We start from the raw sequence: 24,997 nt of genomic DNA, 5'->3' as shown, positions 1-24,997 counted from the left end.
TTGGGAGGGGGCAAGAGGGGGTGATCTTGTCTTACCCTTTGCTTAGTTTCTGTGCAGCCTGGCAGGGAGACATAATCCCCAGTCAGCCCACCTTGCTGCCTGGCAGGAAAGGCATAGCATAGAAAAACACCTTTAGTGTCAGTAAGTATATAATTCACCCCCCTGCCTGGAGTCATATCCAGGGGGCTTCGATCTTCCCACTGCCCCCCTTTAGCCATGTGTACTTTAGGAGAGGATCTGTGAAAAGTGCTGTGGAAATGCAAGGTATTACTATTCCGAATGAAATAATGTACATCAGAATTTCTTTACCGGGAGCAGTGGGAAATAAAAAAGGAAGACTATTCCTTTTAAGACTCACAAAGCGACTCCAAAAATCTTTCTGTTACTTTTTGAGTTTTGTTATAAAATAGACATGAATGAAGTGACTGCAAAGAGAAGCAATAAGGATGCCAGCGATGCTACCGGCTAGAAGAGCTAAGTAACGCTTGGCTGTAACAAGGAAGGGACAGGGTCAGGGAGGATCCTCTGGTTTCAAAAGCCATTTCCCTGGAGGGAGGGAGAAGTCCCTTCAGCTTTGACCTTCGTATCTACAAAGAAATGTATCTGTTACTGAGAAGAAAAGACCATTTTTCTACAGACACCGTTTTCCTCTTACGATTACTACTGAAGGATCTAGACTTCTTAAATAACTCTGGATGAGTTGTAATCATAAAGACAGACGCTGGTAAATTATCTGATTGCTGAGCCGAGAGAGAAAACTGGAAAAATTCAAATTGTATATGAGTAGAAAGAGAGCAATGTCGTCAAATTAAAGGAATAACTCCTCATAACCTGAGCATTACCAGCTCCAGTTTGTGAATGACCCTTAAAATCTCTAAAGCTAGATTATATGTAGAAAATCCACTTGCTCAAATTTCAACGTCAGAAATATAAAACACAGAGTTCTTAAATGTCCCCAACTAAACTTTATGACCAAATATAGCAAGAAAATAAAAGCCCATTGAATCATCTCTAAGAAGAGCCAAAAGTCTCTGGACATACTAATGAAAATCAGTAGTATTCAAGATCCTTTAAAGAAATACTTACTAATGAAAGCCAAGAAACAGGTTTTATCAATGAAATTACTAAGCCACTAGCTATTTAGAAAGACTTTTCTTAAGTTAACAGTAAAATGAAAACACTGTTGCTGCTGGCTTTCCGTGTGGTCCAGGCAGGCTGAGGGCCGACGGGGAGGAGGACTCCGCTCAGATCAGGGCTGCAGCCACAAAGCACGAGCCAGGGAGCCCCACTGGGACCAGCCCTCTCAGAGGGAGACCTGCGCTGAAGGACTGGAGCACAGGAGAGCCACACCCTTCACTGCCCGCTCTGCTACACGCCCTTCCAAAGGATAGCCCGTAAGTCCACGGCAACCGGAGGCCAGAGCCCTGAAGGCAGGGGTTCCACAGCGCTGGCCCTCTTGCACTTGCTACCCAAGCCCACCTCCTAAAATCGAGCCCAGCAGCAGGCACTCACTCAGCTACCGTTTGAGTAAGGAGTTACTTTAGGAACACATCTGAATTAAGAACTTGGAAAATGACTACACTTATGCCAGCACTCAATGGACCTCCTTCTCCCCTTCTCTCTTCTTACTCTATGAACGTTCCTCCATTTCTCCCTTGTGGGAGAAAAATGAGTATGATATTTACTTAGAATCTACTGTACTTATTAAAGTTGTGCATACTTTGGATTTAATTTAAAAAAGAAAAACTAAGTGGAAGGTCTTATGATTTTATGAAAATAATATAACAAAACTACTCTTTCAATGTGACCCTGGATTTTTTTTCCCTTTGAGAGTCAGTAACTCCCCAAGCTTTAAATAATAAAGTACAGATTATAAATATTTAAATAGCAGTTTGTATCTGAACCTTACTCTAAGAAACACCAAAATATACTCATCTTAAAATTATGATGCAATTTATTAAAAGGAATTACTAAATTAGTATACCTTTTAGTTGGTTCCATCTGCAAATTCTTACCTTGACTCCATCCTTCTTGTTCTTTTCCAAACCTGACCATTCTCCAGGCTGAAAATTAATTTTAAGAAAAATGTGAGTGACTTGGTGAAAGCAGTACTATGATTTCTCAATCTTGGACTCTAAGCTAAGAGCTTCCAGATGGGACCTTTAGTTCAATTTATAAAAAGGAGAGGGAAATTATTTGGCTCTAATTTCTCAGACAATGCTATTCCTCTGACAACAAAACTAGACTGAAGACAAAACCGACCCTCTTGATGTCCTCTATGCACTTAATGATGTAGCTCCTCTTGATTGCTTCTTTCACTGCATACGCGTCACTCAGGATTGTCAGGTGCTCCTCCAGGGCTTGCTGAATGAGGCTGCTGGGCAGGGTGGGCAGATGAGCCAGTTCCCAGAGGACGTCTAACACCTACAATGACAGCACATACGATCAGCCCCCCAATACAGAAGCAAACTGCTTCAAGTACTTGTAGCTAGAAAGATTCGTTTGATTCTCCTGCCTTCCCGGAAGTGGTCTCAAAGCGAGCTTCCCGGCCGATGCGTCCAATCAGGCTCAGCAGCTTCTGTCTCACTCTGTCGCTCTCCGCCTCCCAGCTCTGCAGAACGGGAACGACAAGGCGTGGGAACCGCTTCACAATCCATTTTATCAAACGGGCAAAACATGCAGAAACTTTAAACTTGGCTAACTTAGAGGGGGCAGATCTCAAAATGAGCTTACTTTAGAAAAATCTGAAAGTAAGCCTGTTGAAACACATACCTTCTGAATGAGAACAAACAAATGATTCAGCTGATCTGAATTAAATTTGACAGCTGCTGCAGCAATGATAGTATGGATGTTCTCGATGACAGTGGACGACTGTCCTGACTAGAAAGGAGACATGGGGAAGGTCAGTCTTGGAACTTGGAAAAACTTAAGTCTTCTCCCTGGCAATTTATAGAAGCAAAAGCAAAACGGCAAACAGATAAACTGACTCTCGTCTAATCAGTATTTGCTTACATGATAATATTCGCAAGACCACATGAAGCAACCACTATTAAAGGGCATCACTTGGCCTTGTTTAAGTTCCTAGCAGCATTAAATCTTTAAAAAGACAATGTAGGGGCTGGCCCCATGGCCGAGTGGTTGGGTTTGCGTGCTCAGCTTCAGCGGCCCAGGGTTTCACCAGTTCAAATCCTGGGCATGGACATGGCACTGCTCATCAAGCCATGCTGAGGCATCATCCCACATGCCACAACTAGAAGGACCCACAACTAAAAATACACAACTTTGTACCAGGGAGTTTTGGGAGAAAAAGGAAAACTAAAACCTTTAAAAAGACAATGTAAAAAAAGATGAGGATCAAGTTCTCAATCTGACATTCATTTCAAGAGAATAAAATATTTTCAACTGGCTAAAAAGAAATTCAAACTGCTTACAAGACAAACATACTCACTTTTGGCATTTTATAAATGATCTTGAGGGCCTCAGTTAAGAATATTGTCAGCTTTATTTTTTATTTGCTCAGAGATATTTTATGACTCCAGTTAATCTTTATTTATCCCATGGGCAATAAGTCTGCTTCCGAGATGCAGACGCTATGGCCAACCTCAGTGAAATTCACTTTATAACCTCAGCCTTGGCCCTGCCATCCTCACTGTTCACCACGTGAGAGACACAAGAGGCAGGGGCCTTCCTCAGATTCAATTCTACAAGAATTTGCTCAGTATCTACTATGGACAGCCAGGTACTGAGTGTGGTAGGGATATACAATACATACATCATGGTCTCTAATCTTTAACCTTACGTGGATTCAAAACTGAAAACTCACAAAACAAAATTATATATGAATATTCAACTAAGGTCAAGACATGGGAAGTAAAATTTATAGGACCCAGGACCGTTTTCCTTCAGTCTTGCGCCTTTCTATAGACTGCTCCGTAATGCTAGGCTGGGAGCCTGAAAATTACATTTCCTCTGACAGCTATGCTCCCATTAGGTTCTGCCAATGAGAGGCATTGCTGGGAGATAAGAAGGCAGGAGGAAGCAAGAAGTGTTTCTGGTTTATGCTCAGAGGGTGGATACAGGTGCTGGCATCCCTGGCCACAGGGGTTTCCAGAGCCCTGGTGGCAGTGTCAACTCTTCGACAGTTCCAGCACTTACCATGAAAGCACCTCCAAAAGCAGCTTCCTCTCCTTGGGCTTAGTACCCCTTCTTCCATTTTGCTCCTCCAGCATTTGCACTTCTCTTTTTTGCTTTTCAACCCTAGCAACACCTTTGCAAAAAATCCCTGTACTCAATTTCCTCTGAAACAGCTAGCATAGTTTCTGACTGATACAGTGGCTTAGCTGGGATCGTCCAGGTGAGCTCTAGGCTTCTTTCTGGCTTGACAACTAGGTGAAGGATAATACCATTACTGAAACAGGCTGGAAAATGACTAAATTTGGACATACTGAATTTGAGATGCTTATGAGACAGCACAGGAGAAGGTGTAAGAGTTCCACATTTAGATATACTGCACTGGAGCTCCAAGAAGAGCTCTGAATTAGAGAGAATTCTGAGGGTCAGCAGCTTCCAAACGTAGTCGAAGCCACAGGAGTGGAAGAAACTGACTGATGAAAGGTGACACAGAGAGACAAGGGCTAAGGATGAAGGCTTGGACAAAAAACTAATATTTACGAGTAGAAGAGAGTAAGTTAGAGGAGACCTAAGAAGGAATCCCAGAAAAGCAGGAAGAAAATGAAAAGAATGGACTATTATCAAAACTGAAGGAAAAAGAAAATGAAAGGTGTGGTTGATTCTGTCACAGCTGCTGAGAGGCCTGGAAGATGGATCCATAAACTCCATATTACTATCATTCTCTTTTAACAGAATTAAATGGGAAAAACTTATTGAAAACTGATAAGCAATATAGTGCAAAGAACGCTGGAATGATAAACAAAACACACACTTACTCGCAGCTCTGCTCCTGCCTGCTGTGTAGCCTTCAGGAAGGCTTTTACCTTTCAATCAGAGAAATGAGAAGACTAGACAAGATCACTAACTTTATGCCTTTTGAGTAGCGGAATCCTTTTTCCTTACACTCTTAATAGGAACCCTAAACTGTCAAACAGACTTGAGTAGAACTGCTCTGCTTAAAACAAGATAGAAGTTCCATTTCTCTGCTCATTCACCACCCTCCTCCCTCTCCTGACAAAAATGTCAGAAAAAGGCAAAAATAATTCTGATCAACTTACCTGTATCTTCCAAATTTTAGTGAGCTCATCCAAAGACAATTTACTGCCCAAGAGTTCAATAATTCCCTTGATACGATCACAGTATTGCGCTTGGTCTATGTTGCCTAAGAGAAGAAACACCAGAGAGGAAGACACATCCAGTGAACACTGACTACCCAAATACGATTCTATTAATTCAAAGCAGTATCAACTTGCTATAAGATTATTTTAAAGGCTAATCAAAGCAACAATTTCAGATTTTTTATACAAAAATATATTAATGATTACGTGTCAGGTAATTTTTTTTCTGAAAGCAACTTACCTTCCAATGCAATTGACAGAACTGAGTTTTCTACAAGCCAATCTAACAATCTGTCTGTATCTATAGCATTCTTCACAGATTTGGATAAAGTGCTATCTTCTATTAGTTTGGTTACCTAAAAAGATAGGATTATTGTGACTGAATCCAATGAAAATACGCATAATCAAAATCTTCATATATATTTATTTATTCATTCTGTGACTTTTACAGCATTACACTGTGGTCCGATAACGAGCCAAAATGTATCAAAGGGCAGTTATTAGAAGTTAACAGACTACTTATTTGTGACATCTCTTTAAAAAGAACCAAGGAGCCATTCTTACAGCTCACACTCCCTGGGCCACTGCTGACTGGCTCAGGGGCGAGCATCTGACCCAAAGTGCAAACAGGGCACATCCTCCAAATTCTACACTAGGGACCAGAGAGAAAGTGTCAGTCCCTCCTTGGTGATGGGAGCCATCCATGGCCAGGATGTCAACACATGAACGATGTCACTCTGTAGGCAGAGAGGCAACAAAGCCAACATGCTCAGAAAAGCAGAGACAAGATCTGGACAGAGTCCTGGCAGCGATCAGGTCTCAAATTCTAGTTGTTCCTTTTGCCCACATGGTTCCTTGCCCTTAACATGATTTGGCTAGTCAATCCTTCATTCATGCAAAATAGCCCGGCCTTCTTCCATTAAATTCCTCTTTTGGCCTAAGATGGTTCAAGATGAGTTCATTTCACTGGTAGTCAAGAATCTTAATAAATATAAAACTGATGGAAAAATAACTGGAATTACGATCGAACTGTATTGGCTCCACTTTTCACTCAGCAAAACCAACTACACTGTTTAATATGGATCTCATATAAAGTTCAGGAAGCTACAGAAAATTATTTCCATTATTTTGCTTTGACCATCACAGCTGTAGTCATTTTGTTTTTGTCCCAACCCCAGTTAGACAATTTGGTTTAAGTAAAGCCATACCTGAAAAATAATAAAAGGAGTTGAACCCTTAGGGTAAATAGTAAATATCAAACTATATATTCAAGGAGTTATGTTCTAGAAAATTTCACAAAAATTTCAGAGAATTAATTTTGAATGTAATACATATAAAAAGATCACTTTATTAACAGATAATTAAAAACACACATCATTTTATATATAATCATTATCATTTTTTTTTTGGCACCTGAGCTAACATCTGTTGTCACTCCTTTTTTCCTTCTTATCCCCAAAGCCCCCGAGTATATCATTGTGTATTCTAGTTGTGGGTCCTTCTGGCTCTGCCCTGTGGGATGCGGCCTCAGCGTGGTCTCATGAGGGGTGCTGGGTCCGTGCCCAGGATCTGAACCGACAAAACCCTGGGCTGCCAGAGTGGAACATGCAACTTAACCACTCCGTCACAGGGCCGGCTTCACATTCTCTCTTTTTTTGTATGATTATACGAAATTATTCTTCTTTATTTCCCAACATTTTAATGTTAATAACCCCAAGTCTGGGCAGAACTTAGAGCGTCTGTGCTTTAACTCTTCTAGAAACAAATGCAAAACTTACTTCTTTGAGAGAATTCATTTTAGCGCTAAAATGTGGTGATTTCAGCATGCGAAGCAGGATGTCGAGTCGAAGGTCGTCCACAACGGTCACCAGATCCGGTTGGAAGCGCATGCAAAGTAACTTAATGGCAGACAAGAGCTCAGGGATGCTAACCAATCTCTTTTATCAAAAACACACACACACACACAAAAACAAAAACAAAAACAAAAAAGGAACCATGAGAACATTTTGATCCCAATTCTTACAATACACACAGGAATAAAGGACATTTCCAACAACAATGGTCTGGTGGTATGTGAAACTCCACGTTGTCAGTTAACTACATTTTGCTTTGCAAGAAAAGTTAGCACATGGGTGAGCAAAGGAAAGGGTAGGGTCCTGTGAGAAATTCAAGGCAGACAAAATAAATCATGTTAAACGTAATACCATCAAAATCAACATGTTAGTAAAATTCTGAAGGTATCCCCTGCTGAGAACCCTATATTCATTCTATCCACTGAGGTAACACCAACCACTGGTGATTCCGAAAAAGCATTTTCCGGTTAGGAAATGTAAAATTAATATGATGTGAGTTGTCTGTGAGCAGAGTCCAAAGAGCAACGGTGGGTGAGCCCCGCCCCAAGCCTTGGCTCTGCCTCCGTGGGGACCCCTGGCCGGAGAAAGCACTTACCTTGTCTTTGAGGTCCTTTTCCTCCACACTCCGCACATCCTGGATGGTAGTGAGGATGACTGGGTCCAGCATGGGCTGCAGAAAAAAAGTGCTACAGTTCATACGGACTCCTGGCTCTGTCCCCGAACTAGAGAGGATCCACTTCTTTATTCACATTGCACACAAAAAGGAGGATTCAATACAAGGATCTGAATTCATTATCAGATCCGCCACTAACAAGCTAATAGCATCCCAAGTAAGCCCTTGCCTGACTCAGCGCCTCAGCGTCTTCAACATCATACAGGTGCAGTCCCTGGCATTACTATCTTATGAGGGCCATTTCGAAGAGCAACCAAAGACATGTGGACTAACTTTGAAAACATTAAGCATGAGTATGCATTATTTTTGTATTAAAGTACATATTTTCTATTTAATTTAAAGAAATGAATACAAGCACAGACCACAAAAAAAATTCTGTCCTAGGCACTCCTGTTGCTCGCTGACATGAATAAGGTCTATGGATGAGACTCGCACCATTCACTGCTCCTGAATGGCAGCACAAACACATAACTAACTCTGAAGGGTACGTGAGAAGGTGTGAACTATTAACTAGATCTAAACGATCGCTGCCACCTAAATAAAATAATTTGTAAAACTTGTCTGGGGATGAGAGAAGTCAGACAATATTTGGCTGTCAAAGCCAAGACGACATCAGCAATGAATTAAAATGACATCACCTGATTATTGAAATACGATTTCCTCATTTACACTCAGGCCAATTGTCCTGTGAAGACTGAGGGCTGTCAAGGTGAGAGGCAGGCCACACTGCTCCCGTCAGCATGTGCTGGGCTGCTGGACTCTGCCTGCAACTCCGTGGAGACAGGCCTGACTCCTCCACCATCTTATGACAAGGGAGCCGAGGCACGGAGGCTGGAGTGAGTCTTCCAAAGTCACCCCAGCAGCAAGTGTGGCGACAATGGCTAACTTATGTCAACTAACATGGTATAAACAGGGTATGAACAAATCCATGGTATGAGTGTATTGCTGAATAAACTTACGGTTGGATAGTTTGATACAATTAAAATACAGACGAAGTTAAATATGCCTTGGTGGAAATTCACTTACCTCTTACTCCTTTTAAAGTACACTGTGCTTATACATGAAACCTGGAATTTCTAAAGAACTGACTATTAATTAGCAGCTGGACTATTTAGGCTAAATCTCTTTCCATGGAGCAACGCATGGGTAAAGCACATGCATTTAAAAGCTCAATCGTGGTCCTGATTATTAAAAAGCCAATTATTAAATTATTAATATTTAATTATTAAAAAGTCAAATAATTTTGCTTCTTTAAGTCTTAGGGTTTCAGCTACAAAAATGATTATATTTATATGCTCAATAAGCTGAAAGACCACTAGATATTCCTGAAGAGCTTAATGTACAGAATGAAGAAATGCATAAATAGCCATCCTATTTCCTTTAACAATCTTGCAGTATTACTTTGACATCTAAAGAAAGCAGTTAACACTTAGAAACAGCAGAAATTTCCAGAACTTACTAAAAAAAAAAATCTTACCTCCCTTGTTAAAATGGCCTAAGTATCTTAGATAGTAGAAAGAAGGAATAGTGCACACAAAAAGCACTGCTCCCAAAAGACACAATGCTTTCAAAACCATATATAGCAATTTAAAAAAATCTCTGTGAAAGTCATAGGTGTCACAGACTTATTTGTAAAGAAAATAGTAAATGGAGGTTATTTCAATATGACATTTTGTTCAGCAAAATTTGTTAATTGAAATGGAAAGGAAACAAGAAAGTAAACCGGCCTTAGGCATCAGAAAACCAAACACTTTCAGCTTTGAGTTCTATGACTTGGTGGCTCACACCTGCAGAGGCAGGAGATCAGACAAGGTGTGAGGTCAGGCTGCCCCTCCGCAGTGAGGCGCTAGCGAGTGAGTGAGCCCAGTGGATCGCTCTAACTTAATACATGATGGCACCAAATCCTAAACAATCCTGTCAAGTGGGTAGGGATACATGCCACCTATTTTACAGATAAGAAAATAAAGAAAAATATATGCTATCATATATAAATTATATTTGATAAAACGATAAACTGAAAAGGTAAAGAACCTTCTTAAATGTTAGACGTCTCTATACCTTAAGTTATTAATCATTTTTTATCTTTTGATAATATTTTTATTAGAAGGATAGCTAATGCAAAAAAAAAAGAAGTTACTTTGGAGTAGGCACAATTCTAAACCAGCTGGTAAAATAATTATTGCTGTTAGTCTGTCTCAGATCAACTCCTGAAGTCAATGCACAATGGCCTGATCTTACCTGTACCACCGAGGCATTGAGATACTCTGCACACACCCCCAAGGGCTGCACCAACGCTGAGACCGCCTGAAAAATGACAGAGAAGGTCAGAAAAAACGGGGGGCGTTTCTCCTTTCAACATTAAACAAATCCCTCTCAAAATATCAGAGAAAATTTTAAACAGTGACTTGATCAAGTGCTGAGTGAAGACTGCACCAACTATACTCCTGCACAGGAAGAACTGAGATAAAGACGTCATCTGCTCGAAATTATTATAGAAATTTATTGTAATTTAATTCATAATATGCCAATAAAACATCTTTGGAAGACTGGATTAAATGATTCTAAAGCTCATATTGTAGAATACTAAAAATTTTTATTTGAAAAAGGAGACAATGGATGGAGGAGTGAAATGTGCTTTAAACAAAAAACATTTAAGACTTGCATGAAGAAAATTATAAAACTTTACTAAAATACATAAAAGGCCCAAATCAATGAGGAGACACCATGTTCTTGAATGGAAAGGACCAGTATTGTAAAAATGTTAATTCTCCACACATTGATCTACAAACGTAATATAATTCCAAACATACAATAGTATGGAAATGATGAAAGAATGAATGAACAAATGAATTACTGGAACAGAAGTCCAGGAATAAATCCATGTACACATGAGACTTTGACATATAATAAAGCCAATAAATCAAAATAGTGAAGGAAAAAAATCCATTAGGGGACCTTACAACAATTAGTTACTAATTTGGAAGAAAACAAAATTGTATCTCTATCTTACACAATGTATAAAAATAAATCCTAAGTGAACTCAAGAGCTTAGTTTAAAAAACAAAACTGTAAAAGTATAAAATGAAATGAGCATTTTTATAACCTTGAGATGGGGAAACATTCCCCAAGCCAGTTAGAAAACTTTTAAGCCATGAAGAAAAGAACTGGCTACATAAAATTCTGAAATTTCTGTATAGCAAAAGACACCATCAGTAAAAATGAAAAGAGAAGCAAGAGACTGGGAGAAAAAAATTACAGACAAAACAGATGTGGCAACGATATGCTTAACATAAGAAGAATTCCTAAAAATTAGTAAGACAAACAACCCCAAAGAGACCTAGATAGGTCAATTTGCAGAAGAAATGCAAGCGCCAATAATCATATGATGAAATGCTCAAATTCATGGGAAATCAGAATACTACAATTTAAATAATACTATTTTTTGTCCACCATATTTGAAAATGAAAGACTGAAAATATTCAGTACTAATGAGAGTAATAGGAAATGAGTTCGTAGGGGTACAGATTGGTACAAGTCTTTTGGAAAAAGATTTAGTATTCTTAATTAAAATTAAAAAATTTATATAGTTTCTAACCCAGAAATCCCGTTTTCTAGGAATCTGTCCTTCAGAAATGATAGCATATGCATATAAAGACAAATATACATGGAATATTCTCTGTAAAAGCAAAAATTTAGAAATAATCCAACGCCCATAATAAGCGACTGCATCATGGTACAACATTTGCAGGAGTATGTTAGAGCCATTAAAAATACTGATAGTACTAACTGATAGCAACTGTCCTTGAACAGCTAGATAGCTTCATGTAACCATTGCACATTAAGAGAAAAATCCCACAGGCAAAGGGAAAGGAGTGAGATAAAAGCCCAAATACTCAACAACAAAATCTGGTTACGCTTAGGAGTAAACGTTTCTTTGGCTATCGGAACAAGGGAAGCTGCTCGTGTGCGGATTGACTTACGCTTCAACGTTTAATTTAATGTGTCCAGACCGTGCCCCTTGGGTCACACACTAATCCAAAGAAAGTGAACTTCCACACTGGGCACACTCAGCGCTCAACTCACCCCAAGTTCTACATCTTCTGAATGAAGCTTAGCTTGGATTGCTGCAAATCCACCTAATTCTCCAAACTGAGAAAAAAAGAGCCACAAATTAATTTTAAAATGCTATCCATTAATAATTTAAGGAACTGAGGCTAACACTCTACGCTATCCACGTGCTTTCTAAGCCTGGTCTTGAGAGGGTCACCAGAGACACAATTCTAACATTCCTGTGACACTGCAGGAGACGTGCCACGTCCTGAAGCTGATAATCATCTCTATCGACTGCACGCCTAGGAAAGAGGAAGGACTGCAAAACCCGTCTCCTCAGGAAAAACTTCTGATTATCCTCTGTAACTGTCATTTACTTAAAATACTAAACTCTAGGAAATCTCATTAAAATGGAAAACATGACTATATTAATAAAAGTTGTATACCTTATTTACCAAATCCACAACCCATCCATGAGGCTCCTATGAGAAAAGAAAACAGAAATTGAGAGGGCATTATAAAACATCCCCATCAGCCCTTGTATTTCATTTATCCTAAATAAAAAGTTGGAGAAAAACATATTAAAATTTTAAAAATATTTCAAAATGATTTTCCCAAATGTTTCCTCATGTGCATCTGACATTACTGTATACAATTTGAGGAATCTGTACGTCTACATTTTGATGGAATTGCTACAATATGGAGCATTTGTGCATTTTTCAGGAGCTGAGATGAGTTGTTTAAGCTCTCCGAGGGACAGGATAACTTGAGTTAAAGTCTCTAAGTAAGTTACATTTTAGAAATTAAGAATTACTAACCTAAAGAGTAGCAAATCAGGAATAAAGGGATTAAAGTTTCAGTCCTAGCTGCACCATTAACAAGCGCCCTTGAATAGCTCATTCTTTTCTCCTGTTCTTTCTTTCCTAAGCACTCACTGTTCCAGGGCCTGGATATGGAACAGTGACTGGGAAGAGATGAGGCAACTGCCTTCACGGAGCTCATATCCCACAGGGTCAACAAGAACAAGTAAACTGACACGTACATCAGATCACCCAGATGGTGCTAAGCCCCACAAAAGGGAAAACAGAAGGTCCTCCAAAGAGAAATAGAAAGAGCCTGCTCTGTGCAGAGTGGTGGTCACAGAACACCTCTCTGAAGATGTGGCCTTTAAGCTGGAACCTACAGGAGGAGAAAGATTTAGCCTCTCAAAGAACAGTCCAGGCAGAGAGGCTGAAACGGCAAAGGTTCTGTTTGGGGAGGGCAGAAAAGAGCCTGACTTGTTTGAAGAACTGAGAGAAAACTCTCTCAGTTGGGACACAGTGAGATGGGGAGAGTGGCACAGATGAAGATGCCGAGAGAGGTAAAAACCAGATCCTGCAGAAACTCAGAGACTGTGCTTAGAAGGAAAGCAACAGAAGCGTTTTAAGGAAGAGAGTGATACATTTTATGTTTTAGGATGACCACCCTTGCTGTCATGTGGAGAATGGAATGGAACAGATGAATGAGAGAATGAAAAGTGGAGATACCAGTTAGAAGACCAGTGAGTGCAGTAAGCAGATAAGACGTGAGGGTGTTGGAGTAGGATGGTAGCAGAATAGACAGAGAGAAGTCAACTGAAGATCTATTTGAGATTAAATCAAAGAACTTGTTTCTAGTTGTGATATGAGGAATGAGAAAAAGGGATAAATGGTGACTGACGCGTATGTTTTTGGCTTGAGCATCCAGTAGACGGTGATGCTATTCACTGACAGGGAGAAGAACAAAGGCTGGGGAGACCAGTGAAGCTCCACATCAGGCACGCTAAGTTCAGATGTCTGTGAGGCAACCAGGAGGAGAGAGCTGGCTCTTCAAGTCTGGTGTGCTCAGTGAGGATCTTTGGGCCACAGAGATATAAATGGAGGGCCATCAGCATAAAGACGCCATTTAAATCCATGAGAATGGAAGATATTTCTGAGAGAAAGTACAGTGAACATAGAGAGGAGGGCCTGGATCAAACCTGGGTGGAGGTGAAGGAGTCAAGAGGGGAAACGTGGCTTAGGAGGTAGCAGAAAAGCACGAGACTGCAGGGAGAAACGGTTTCAAGAGGGAGATACTGGCTGTGACCAACGCTGCGGACAGGGCCAAGAGACATTTCATCTGGATCCAGAAGCACGGAGGTGTCAGGGCCTTTCAGAATGCTTTCAGCAGAGCGGCGGGAGGAGGGCAGAATGGGGTGCCCTGAAGGGAGAGGCGGACTTCAGTCTAGCCACCCTAAGCATCTCTCCCACTGAAAATAACTAACATCACTGGGTAAAGACATTAGAAAAAAATTTTTTAAACATACAGTTGAGGGGGCCGGCCCGGTAGCGCAGCGGTTAAGTGAGCACATTCTGCTTTGGTGGCCCAGGGTCTGCCGGTTTGGATCCCAGGTGCGGACATGGCACCGCTCATCAAGCCATGCTGTGGTAGGCGTCCCACATATAAAGTAGAGGAAGATGGGCACGGATGTTAGCTCAGGGCCAGTCTTCCTCAGCAAAAAGAGGAGGATTGGCAGATGTTAGCTCAGGGCTGATCTTCCTCAAAAAAAAAACCAAACAAAAACATACAGTTGAGCTGGCACAAAGTGCTCAGAAGTTTAAAACAAAGAGAAAGCAGAAATCCTGTGAGGCAGGCAAACTCTGAGGCCAGCTTTTCACTGTGGTGGCCTCTAGCTTCCATCTTCACAGCCTCACAACTCCTGAGAAACAGAACAAAAAGCCAGGGTGGGGCTGGGAGACTAGAGGAGACTGTCACGTGAAGCTGGAAGCCAATGGCCACCTCCTCAGGGTAAGATGAACTGAAGAAAATTTACCTGCAAAAAGGGAAAACAACCAGGAAGCCTGTCTACCTTGACCTTGGTACTGGACAGAGGGGAGAAAAACATTCTCCAAGAATGTGTAACCACAAAATTGCCCTTATGTGGCTTTGCTGCTCAAACTCACACTGACTTTACAGTGAAAACTCTTAAGCTGAGAATTTATTCTAAAGTTGCCTCAGATCGTAGTGCTCCCAGGCACCTGGAAGAAGGAAATCTTTTTTGGAGGAAAGAACTTTCAACTCAGGCCTCAAAAAGTCCTCCTAGATTAAATTTGCAGGAAAACACACAAGTATAAATACGTTTCTATACACACATACACATACATAAAACAAGTGAGTAAAAGTTGGCAGAATCAGACCTGTAGATATCAAGAGATGCAGAATATAAATTAAGCATTAAACAAGGAGGAGACTGAAAATAAGAGTCAAGAACATGAGATAAAAACTGACTAAGCAGAGTCAAAAAATTACCAAACAATTTATATAAATGAAAAATTTAGTAATGAGGTTAAACAGCATATTTGGGCAAACAGAAAAAATTAGTGAACTAGACCACAGATCTGAAAAAAATGATCAAAAACGAAGCACAAGGAGGAAAAAAAGATGGAAAATATGAAAAAGGTTAAGGGACAAGGAGGACAAAATGAGAAGATCTACCATGTATCTAATCAAAGTTCCAGAAGAAGAGAGACTAATAAAAAAGAGGTAATATTTAAAAAGATAATAGTTGAGAATTTTCCAGAACTGATACAAGAGATTAGATTTGGAAACCCAACGAATGTGAGGCAAAATAAATGAAAAGAATACCTCTGTTAATCGCATGAGAGTCAAATTGCCAAACAACAAAAAGAAGGAAGAGATCTCAAAAAAACCCATAGAGCAAAAACAGAATTCTTACAAAGGAACAACAGTCAGACCAACAACCAACTTCTCAACAGCAATAATTACAGCCAGGAGACACAGAAATGATATTCTGACAGAAAATATACGCCAATCTAGAATTTAAAACTCAGTGAAAATATCCTTCAAGAAATGGGGAATAAAGTTCAGGCCATGAAAAGCAAAGACTTAACCACAATGGACCCTTACTAAAGGACACTGTACAGAGGGAATGGCACTCAGAGAGACAGTATATGAATACGGCTGAGTCAAAACACTGTATAAAATGATGATGGTGTCTATCTGAGGGGTAAAACCAGACAGGAGAGCACGAAGACAACAAGGACAAAGGGACAACAGATGAGTCAGGTGGGCAGTGAGAACACCAGACATTCTAAGGTCTTTATGCAGTGCTCAGAGGAGGATAAAGATGCTGATGAAATTTAGGTTTGTTTAGTCAACAAGTTAAAATTTTAGACTAACTGCTAACAGAATAACTGGGAGGTGAGGGGGCGGAGTATTTCATCTGCTACGGTGATGAAGGCGCAGAGAAGCATGCTGAGTAGAGAGAGTGCGCCATCAAAGGCAGAACTTTTAAAGACGGGAACTGCTAGAGCATGCTGTATATAATGGTAATCATCCAACAGAGGGGAGAAGACCAAGGATACCACAGAAAGAACAGAAAACCCTAAGCAGCACGAAGCTCGAGAAGGCAAGAGAGGACATCTAGAACCTCTGTAGGAGACAGCATCCTTGACGGTGACAAGAGGAATCAAAGACTGCACCCTTTCTGATCTAAGCTGTTGCACATGCAACCTGAGCGGCAGGGAATGAACCCCTGCTGAGCACTCACTCTACTGAACCACACGCCCAGTGTTCCTATACATGTTGTCACGCAGTCCTCACAGTAAGACTGAGGAGAAGAGTTAATATTCTGGGAGGCAGGACTGCACAGAGCTAAAGAATGGAGACTGTGGAACTGTGTTACACGGGTTCTTCCCATGACTAGGCATATGGACTTGGGCAAGTGTGGAACTTCTGTGTGTCTCTGTTTCTCACCTACAAAATGGGGGTAAAAATAGTAGCTAACTCACAGAGCTGTTGTGGGGACTAAATTCCACAGCACACACTCACCACCCTTTCCATCAGCTCTTGCCTCCTCTCCAGAGTACTGCCTGATCCTCCCAGATGGCTTTCACCATGCCCTCCTTTGTATTCTATGCACAATACATATCATTGTGCCTGCTGTTCACTATACTGTAATTTTTTGGTCTCATATTTCCCCCACTATGCTATAAAGTTAGGAATCATATCTTATTATTCTTTATATTAAGGACAAGGACTATTTATTTATATCTCCAAAATCTAGAATAAGGCCAGACCGTACATGTTCAATAAGTGATTAATGACCTACACCTTTGCTTCTACTAAAGCAATGGACAAGTTTTCAATCTACTAAATTGACTTCTTTCAACTATGTCTCAAAAAACAAATAGTGTTTGATCAGACGATTGTTTAAATTATGTACTCCTTGTGAGTATAACGTTATTAGCACATCATAGGCCTTTGAATATAAAAATAAAGATACTGGTTCTGTGCTTGAAAAAACAAAAGCTTTAATCCCTACAGAGTTTAAAAGAAAAGTATACATGAGACTAACTTCTAGATTGTTTTTTCTAGGTATAATTAGTCATTTCAAATGATTCAAGTGCTCTAGTCTCTCAAATATCTCTAAGAAACTGGGACACCCATTAAACTGGGGTTCTGATCATTCAATAAATAGGGCACTGATGTCAGGCAGCCATTTCTCATCTCACTAAACACTGTTTCAAATACATAAAATTATTCATGACGTTAGATAACAGTAATGGAAAAATACGCAATATCTGAAAAAATATTAAGCAATTTTATGAGTCTTATGGAATATTTGTCATTTTTCAGAGACTGTTTTAATCCTTCCAAGTAAATTGTTGTTTTTATAGCACAAAAAATCTTTTTCAATACATTTCTTTATAAAAAGATGAAACGAAACTATGTTACCTTCTGGAAAGCAGATACAGGTGAAACAGCAAACACATTTCCCTCTCCAAACACCTCTGCCCAGTTCCTCTGAGATGCTTTCATCCTGTTTTTAAAATGGTACTCGTTATCGGGGTTGAAAGCCTGTATTTGAAGAGAACAGTGAAACATTATTATCTATTTCTATAGCAACACATATTAGCGTTAGAAAAGAAGATAAAAATAGAGCCTTGGACTCCTTTGTTAACGGAATCCTTAGTATCCCACAAAGCACATTCCTAGCTAGAGCAGGGAGCAAAGCACGGAAGCGGTGCTCGCCCGTCCTGTTCAACGTTTGCTGTGAGGAGAGAGGAGGTAATGGACGAGAGGTCTGACTTGAGCCAAGGTGATGCCAGTGCTCCCAGGGCAGCCGCAGGCAGAGCTGGGCAGACAGGCGGTGCAGACAGAAGCTGGGGGAAAACACGAGCACGCCTTCTTCCTGGGGCTACTATCAGTAGTCGGGAAGAAAGGCCAGAAACCAAACTGCGTGAACACTGTGTGAAGAATCATGGATGCATGAAGGAAAGCTATTTAATCCTTCCAAGAGCTGAAAAAGCTATTAGAATTAGAAAACTGAAAACGCAGAATGGTTTCTCTGCTTTTAAAATAAAAAGCAAGGAGCCTGACAGCTAATTTAGTATCTTTTAGGATAATATCATTGTCATCCATTACTAATGATGTAAGAGGACAGTAGGTATTTTAAACCAAATCAACACACAAAGGACTTCCCTTTAGGAATGCTTTACCATTGTCAGCACAGCCAGGAGACCCACGGGGACCGGGTCTTGCTTTATTCTCTCGGCAGCCAGCTCTACTAACAGCATCAGCATGTTGTAGATTCCTTCATGGATCTCACTGCCCCACTTGTGAACAGCACTCGATGTCAGGAGCTACAAAACAGAGAGCAGTTTAGTCCAACTTGGAAAGAAAAACGATAGTTTATCAGCTCAATCTTGAATAATCAAGAGATTATTACCATGATACTTATTTTTATGCACATGACTTGTTTATTTAAAAGACCATGGCTGTAGTCCATCTACTTGTTCATTGTTTCACAGTCAACACTGAGTTTTGTTTTTGAACTTTAATTCCCTGACATTAAAGCAGTTTGTTTAAAAGAAACTTTTTATGTTCTCCTCTACCTTTCCTTACTACTAGGGGAGGTCAGTGGCGCAGCACAAGCAAGGACGTCAGGTCAGCTCCCGGTGCTGCTGTTTCGGAGCTGGGCGGCTGTTCTATCTGCCTGAGCTCTCGGAGGCTCAGTCCTCTCAGCTCTAGAGAGGCTTACCTCCCGCCCACTTCACACAGACGTTACAAGCATCGAAAGAGAAAACAAATGTGAAGGTATTTTATAAACAGTAAGGTATTACATCTTGGCTGTCACTATTAATATTCCTGGAATCTAAGAAATGGATGCTATAGTTCACGGATTTGAACACACATTCTTTTCACATTTTTATATCCCAGAAACAACGCTGCATCTTCCCACCTGCTGACCAGAGAGTCTGAAAAAAATTTCAGAAACACCGTACCAATTCATTTTGCCTGTATTTTCCTTTGTGGGATGTAGAAAAGTAACATTCAATTTCTAAAAATGTTTAAGCAAAGCTAAAATAGCTCTAAGTGATAAGGCATTGTAACAATGTTTACTTTGCCGCTATTTTTCTTAAATATGAAACATAAAATATAAAACAATGGTGCATCTTATTCTCAGCACAGATTTGTTAAAAACGAGGCAAAAGCCACACAGATGAATCTAAAATCACCATCATTGGATTTCCCCACTCCTCAGTCTTCTAGTCCTTGGGGAAGTCTAATTTGGAAACAATTGCCAGAACGGGGAATGAGAAATCAAAGGATTTCACTCAATAAAATAACCGCAAATTGGTATTGTGGTTTCATGTTTTTGTAAGATTTCCCTTCGGAGGGAAAATACTGTGCAATAAAAACTCCACCTTGGCCACAATGAGCACCCTTTCACAAGAGCAACCTGAAACAGCCCAAACTTCTTTAGCTACAGAGGAAAACCTTAGTTTCAGATTTTCTAAATACCAATTAGCTGGACTATTTGCTCAAATGAGTAATAATCAGAAGAGTGATTTTAAATAAACCAATGAATTGCTACTTTTTGCAAGAATTTTTCCTTTGCCTATATATTCTTCCTATACTTAAAAACTAAATAACAAGGCAAAATGAAACAGATTAACATTTTAAAAAGCTTCATGCGACTACAAAATAAAACCTATGTGGATGAAGCCCCTCTCCCACTGTTGCCATCTCATGTGTTCAGATTTTACTTTGAAAATGAGTTCCAGCTGCCTTCCAGAGAGGCGGGGAAGACAGGCCCTCGTGGGGAGATGCACACGGGGCTTCAACAGCACTGCACACACGGTCAGGCCTCGACTGCTCTCCCTGCCTGGGTACACCAGGACAGAGCCCAGGCCAGCAGGAGCAAGGAAGGCGAAGAAAGGAGAAACAACAACAAAGGTCCTTAGTGTACCTTATTTATACAACTGCTTATTTTTATACCCTTATCTCTAAAAATTTTGAGTCAGTTTGTAAGAAAAGCCTAGAGAATAGGGTAAAAGGAGAGTCATCAAACCAGGAAACAGCCGAGGGGAACAACACCAATTACATCAATGCCAACTGAGGTTTCTGGCAGCCAAGAAGAGCACAGAGAATTCATAGCTTTTCTGATTTAATAAAAAAAAAAAAGTCTGCCTTATTGATGGGGAGGAGAGCCTTTTTAAACAGCTCTAACCTCTAAGAGAATGTAACACATACATTTGTTACACGACACTGAACAACATAACGCAGGGGACCTTTGTGCACATAATTTTACAGAAAAAAATCCGATCACTTGACCATTTACTATCCGATGACAAACAGTGGAGGGCATGACATCAAACAGTGCTCTGGAGCATGTGCGTACAGAGGCAGAGTGCTACACTCCAACACACAGTGTGCTGTGGGTTGACTCCACACGGCCTTAGGATCTGGGGACTGGCAACCTAAGTGGCCTTGCCTTACACTAAGAAGTCCCTTCCCACAACTCTGAATAAACTTGTTTTTTCTTTCTCTTTAAATTTATGTATACATTATGATAGGTGTCACAGTATGTTACATTATAAAAATTCTGCTTTTAAATTTAACCAGCGTGGCCAAGTGGTTAAAATTCTACACGTTATGCCTCAGTGGTCCAGGTTTGGAGGTTCGGATCCTGGGCGAGGACCTGCTCCACTCATCAGCCATGCTGTGGGGGCCTCCCACATACAAAGAAGAAGAAGATGGGCACAGATGTTAGTTCAGTGACAATCTTTCTCAAGTGAAACAAAAAGAGAGGAGGACTGGCAATGGATGTTAGCTCAGGGCAAATCTTCCTCACCAAAAAAAAGAAAAAAGGAGAAAAAAGCTACTATAATTCTTAACAGAATTCTTAAAAGTTTAAAATAATTTTAAACTACAGATCCAAAATGAAGATAAATTTTGATTTCATATAGTCCCTGCACAAATGACAATTTTAAACAATTTCTCCTTTTTTGAAGATGAAGCTATTTTTGTTCCTAAAATTAATTTTATTTTTTAAGCCTTAAATCAAGGAGTATTCTGTCTATCAAGATGCAGATGGGAATAACAGTTCACATATGAACAGTTTATTTTACTGGATTTTAAGATAAATACAAATTTTATCCATCTGTAGTTCTAGTGACTTACTCGCATATGGGACAAAACCAGATATTAAAACCCAGAAGTACAAGCCAGCAGGAGACTCATCCACTGAGTCAACAGAGACTTCTGGAGCTGCTTCTCCGAGGCAGCACAGCTATCCGCCAGGGAGAGCAAGAGTCTACAGCCTCGGCCCTGCTCCCCGGGGCGCAGGGTTCACGTCCTGACAGCACACCACGCTGAGGTCGACTGCCTGCAGACACACAGGCTGCGACTGCTGCTCTCGCCGTCAGGAGAGCCTGCCTCCACGAGAGACGGGAGCAGCACGGGAGAGGCACGGCACTGACACGGGAGAGGCTCAACCCTCCGCACCAGGTGGCCAGTCAGACGCCCAGCCCAGCCACACTTCCTGTAGTTTAAAACGTCTGCTTCCGTCTCAGCAGAGAAAGTGTAAAATGGCTTCTATTTCGAGAAATCAATATTAACTAAGTGCCACAATCCTTAGTTTTAGTAAGACGTGTAACTTCCTAGTATAAGTCTTAACCTATTCTTTAACAGTTAAATAGAAAGAAGTAAAAGTGAGAGCCACCAAAGACGCGTGCAATCATTAAATATAAAAGAGGGAAATGATTTACGAGCCCAAATCCAGACCTTCTTTTTCATATTAGAGGGTTCCTCAGTTGAGCAAGATTCATGAACTGGCCTCACACATGAAAACTGAAACTAAAGCAAAAAGACTGTGCACCTTCACCCCACCACAAGAGTCAGGGCAGCGCATCTCTCTTACCTTTTTAAATGCTTCAGGCATACACCTATCCATAAATCTTTTACAATTCTCATCAGACTCGGAAAGACCTTAGTAAAAGAAATGAAAGGATATGCATTATTCAGAGTTTAGGCAGTCTGCAGAAATCACATATATCATTTCAAATTCATACACCTAGAACTATTTATTAAAGAAACCTTCACTCTTAAGGTATTATCAAAAGAGGAATATAGAAATTTTGACAAAGGAACAGTCTGAGAAACAATCAGTATTTATTTATTAAACAATATATTTATTAACATTTCTTATTAATATACATTTGTTAATAGTATAATAAACAAATACGAGTTAGAACTGAAATGGTTGAACTGATGTTTCCATGTCAGAGTAACTTCAAATGATCTGATTAAATAGCTAATAACACATCAAGAGTAACTACCTAATAGCCATTATTGTTTTTCTAAACAATACAACAAAAATACAAATATTCTTTTTTTTTTTCTGAGGAAGACTGTCCCTGAGCTAACGTCTGTACCAATCCTCCTCTTTTTGCTTAAGGAAGATTCGCCCTGCACTAACACCTGTGCCAAACTTCCTCCATTTTGTACATGGGACACCACCACAGCATGGCTTCATGAGTGGTGTGTAGGTCCGGGCCTGGGATCCGAACCTGCCAACCCTGGGCTGCTGAAGTGGAACTCGCGAACTTAACCACTACACCACCAGGCCAGCCCTCAAATATTCTTAATAAATGCCCAAATCACTCTTCTTCCCTCAAATAAACTGATGAATTCTGTGTAATAAAATGCACAGAATTGCACCTGGCACAGAGTAAGTGATAAATACTTGTCAAGTGAATGACTGAATCCACCTTAAAATTATCTTTTGGAATACTTTTTTTAAAAACTCAATTATGGATTTTGCTTATCATTAGGAATACTGCTGAACACAAGTTCTTTTTTTCAGACCCACTGCCTAGCACAGTACCTACATCCTAACAGGCACTGAATAAATACTGCCGCTGAGAAGCCAGGAATAAACGCACCACAAGAGCCTATTAGCATGAAATCTAATTGTAGTCAAAATATTTCCTCTTGATCTGCCTCATACTGAATCATGGCAGCAAACTTTGCACAATTTTAATGAGAAAAAAATCACAAAACAGTGGCCCAATTCATCTTATTTTATAACTAAATTCAATATGAAAAATAGTTTCCTATTTATAGTATAGAAGTTTCCTTCTATTGATACCCATTCTTCCAATCTACTGATATTTTATTACTCTATTAGTTTAATATTTGTAAAGCACTTAAGACAGTGCCAAGCTCTTAATAAGCATAAAATGTTTGTTAATTACTTTCTTCTTTAAAAAAAAAAAGCCACTGAAGTGAGCCTTAATTTAAAGCGCTCCAAGCTTCTGTGGAAAACGTTAATTTCAGTTTATATAAAGCTTTTTAATCATGTGCACATACATTTATTATGTATGTACATTTAACGTAAGAATCTTGCATTTAAAGAATCTTGCACCCTATTGGAGCTAGAAGAAAAGAGCTGATGTAATTCAAAGTTTTTATTCCACAGAGGATTAAGAGAGCAAATGACCTAAGATTCCAGAGACAGGCAATGAGAGGAGCTAAGAGTAACGTCAGGTCTCCTACCAACAAACCCTCACGTATCCTGAGGTCTGAAAACTTACCGAGTCTTGCTAGGTAGGTGGACGCCAAGAGGCATTTGCCTAGCGATTCTTCTCGCTTGTAAGGGATGGACCAATGATCAGTCAAAACACGGCTTTCCAGTTCATACAAATTTGTTGTAGGGAATTCAATTCCTTCCCCTGAGCAGTTTCCATTTTCATCATTCTTCTGACAAAAAAGGATTACGGTAAAAAACAAACTAATTAGTAGCTTTAAAAACTTTTCATTTAGCAGAGAGCAGAGGCTTAATCAATGGTAGCTATTAATAACAATAGTGTGGATTCCACATTGCTTCTTCATAATCACCTTTTTCACCAAGACTATCTCAAGTATCCTCAACTTTCACCATTGTGGCGTCCCGACTCCCTCAGAAGGTGAGCTAACCTCATTCTTCAAAAATGAACTCTCTCCACCTCTCGTGAAATACCAAACCTACCGGCACCCACGGCCACCCCAGCTCCTCTCCCTCTGCTCACTGAGGGGACCAATCTATCCTCAGGACTATCTGTATTTGTCTCCACCTCCTCACCACAGACTCCAGAGCCCCTGCTCTCCCTAAGTGGCTACTCTGAAGTCCCCACTGAACGTTATCATTAAACCCAATGGACGTTCAGTCCTCATTTTACTTTGCAGGTATATTTGAGCTTCCGCTGCCACCTCTTCCTGAGAGGCTGGATTCGCTTCCCTCACCTCCCAGGACAGCACACTTCCCTGTTCTCCTCCCATCGCTCTCGCTCTTCCTACCCTGTCTCCTCTTCTGGTACGTCCTCCCCTTCAGAGCCATCAAACACTGGAACTTCTCGAACCTCAGTGTGAGGCTCTCTTCTCAGTGCTCTTCATCCTGCTGAATGGCACCCCGCTCATTCAGCAGCACAGCCAGAACTCAGGGACTCCTTCTTAAAATCCTGTTCTCCCCTCTGCAGCCCCAAGACCAGGTGATTAGACCTCCTAAATTTCTCTCAAATCCACCTCCTTCTGTCCATCTCAACAGAGACATTACTATTCCTGAACTCACCTTTCCGCCCTCTTTCACCTACTTAACTCCTAAACATCCTTAACCCTTTCAGAGAAGCCTTTCCAAAACTTCTAAAATACGTCAAATTCCTTTAATGATTTTATACTCTTACCATCCAGAACTCCTTCACAGCACTACTCACAGACAGAGGTTTACATTTACTTTTGATTTACTGTCTGTCTGCCCCAACTAGACCAGGCTCCAGGAGGACAGAGATGCT

At 40.4% G+C, this 24,997-nt stretch overlaps 1 protein-coding gene across 10 annotated transcripts in view; it reads right to left on the bottom strand.

The window, feature by feature from the left end:
* Nucleotides 1-24,997, bottom strand: part of USP24 (ubiquitin specific peptidase 24) — a 138,986-nt gene that overhangs the window by 82,179 nt on the left and 31,810 nt on the right. For 3 of the 10 annotated variants that reach the window (XR_011532400.1, XM_070592102.1, XM_070592082.1), the window contains exons 2-17: nucleotides 23,765-23,930; nucleotides 22,090-22,157; nucleotides 18,383-18,526; nucleotides 17,619-17,741; nucleotides 12,311-12,346; nucleotides 11,898-11,963; nucleotides 10,053-10,118; nucleotides 7,737-7,811; nucleotides 7,067-7,225; nucleotides 5,530-5,644; nucleotides 5,229-5,332; nucleotides 2,773-2,880; nucleotides 2,516-2,611; nucleotides 2,263-2,424; nucleotides 2,016-2,063; nucleotides 36-95 (exon numbers count right to left, since the gene is read on the bottom strand). Coding sequence is in view for 9 of the 10 variants with exons in the window: in XM_070592102.1 (XP_070448203.1) it covers nucleotides 36-95; nucleotides 2,016-2,063; nucleotides 2,263-2,424; nucleotides 2,516-2,611; nucleotides 2,773-2,880; nucleotides 5,229-5,332; nucleotides 5,530-5,644; nucleotides 7,067-7,225; nucleotides 7,737-7,811; nucleotides 10,053-10,118; nucleotides 11,898-11,963; nucleotides 12,311-12,346; nucleotides 17,619-17,741; nucleotides 18,383-18,526; nucleotides 22,090-22,157; nucleotides 23,765-23,930 (1,596 nt within the window). In the remaining variant the exon portion in view is untranslated. Of the gene's footprint in view, nucleotides 1-35; nucleotides 96-2,015; nucleotides 2,064-2,262; nucleotides 2,425-2,515; nucleotides 2,612-2,772; nucleotides 2,881-5,228; nucleotides 5,333-5,529; nucleotides 5,645-7,066; nucleotides 7,226-7,736; nucleotides 7,812-10,052; nucleotides 10,119-11,897; nucleotides 11,964-12,310; nucleotides 12,347-17,618; nucleotides 17,742-18,382; nucleotides 18,527-22,089; nucleotides 22,158-23,764; nucleotides 23,931-24,506; nucleotides 24,599-24,997 lie in introns of those variants that run through there. The other 7 variants (XM_070592065.1, XM_070592091.1, XM_070592060.1 and 4 more) reach the window with 6 other exon arrangements.

Source organism: Equus przewalskii, chromosome 2, assembly GCF_037783145.1.
Source record: "Equus przewalskii isolate Varuska chromosome 2, EquPr2, whole genome shotgun sequence".
Lineage (NCBI taxonomy): Eukaryota > Metazoa > Chordata > Mammalia > Perissodactyla > Equidae > Equus > Equus przewalskii.
This window is presented reverse-complemented; position numbering and strand designations above follow the sequence as displayed.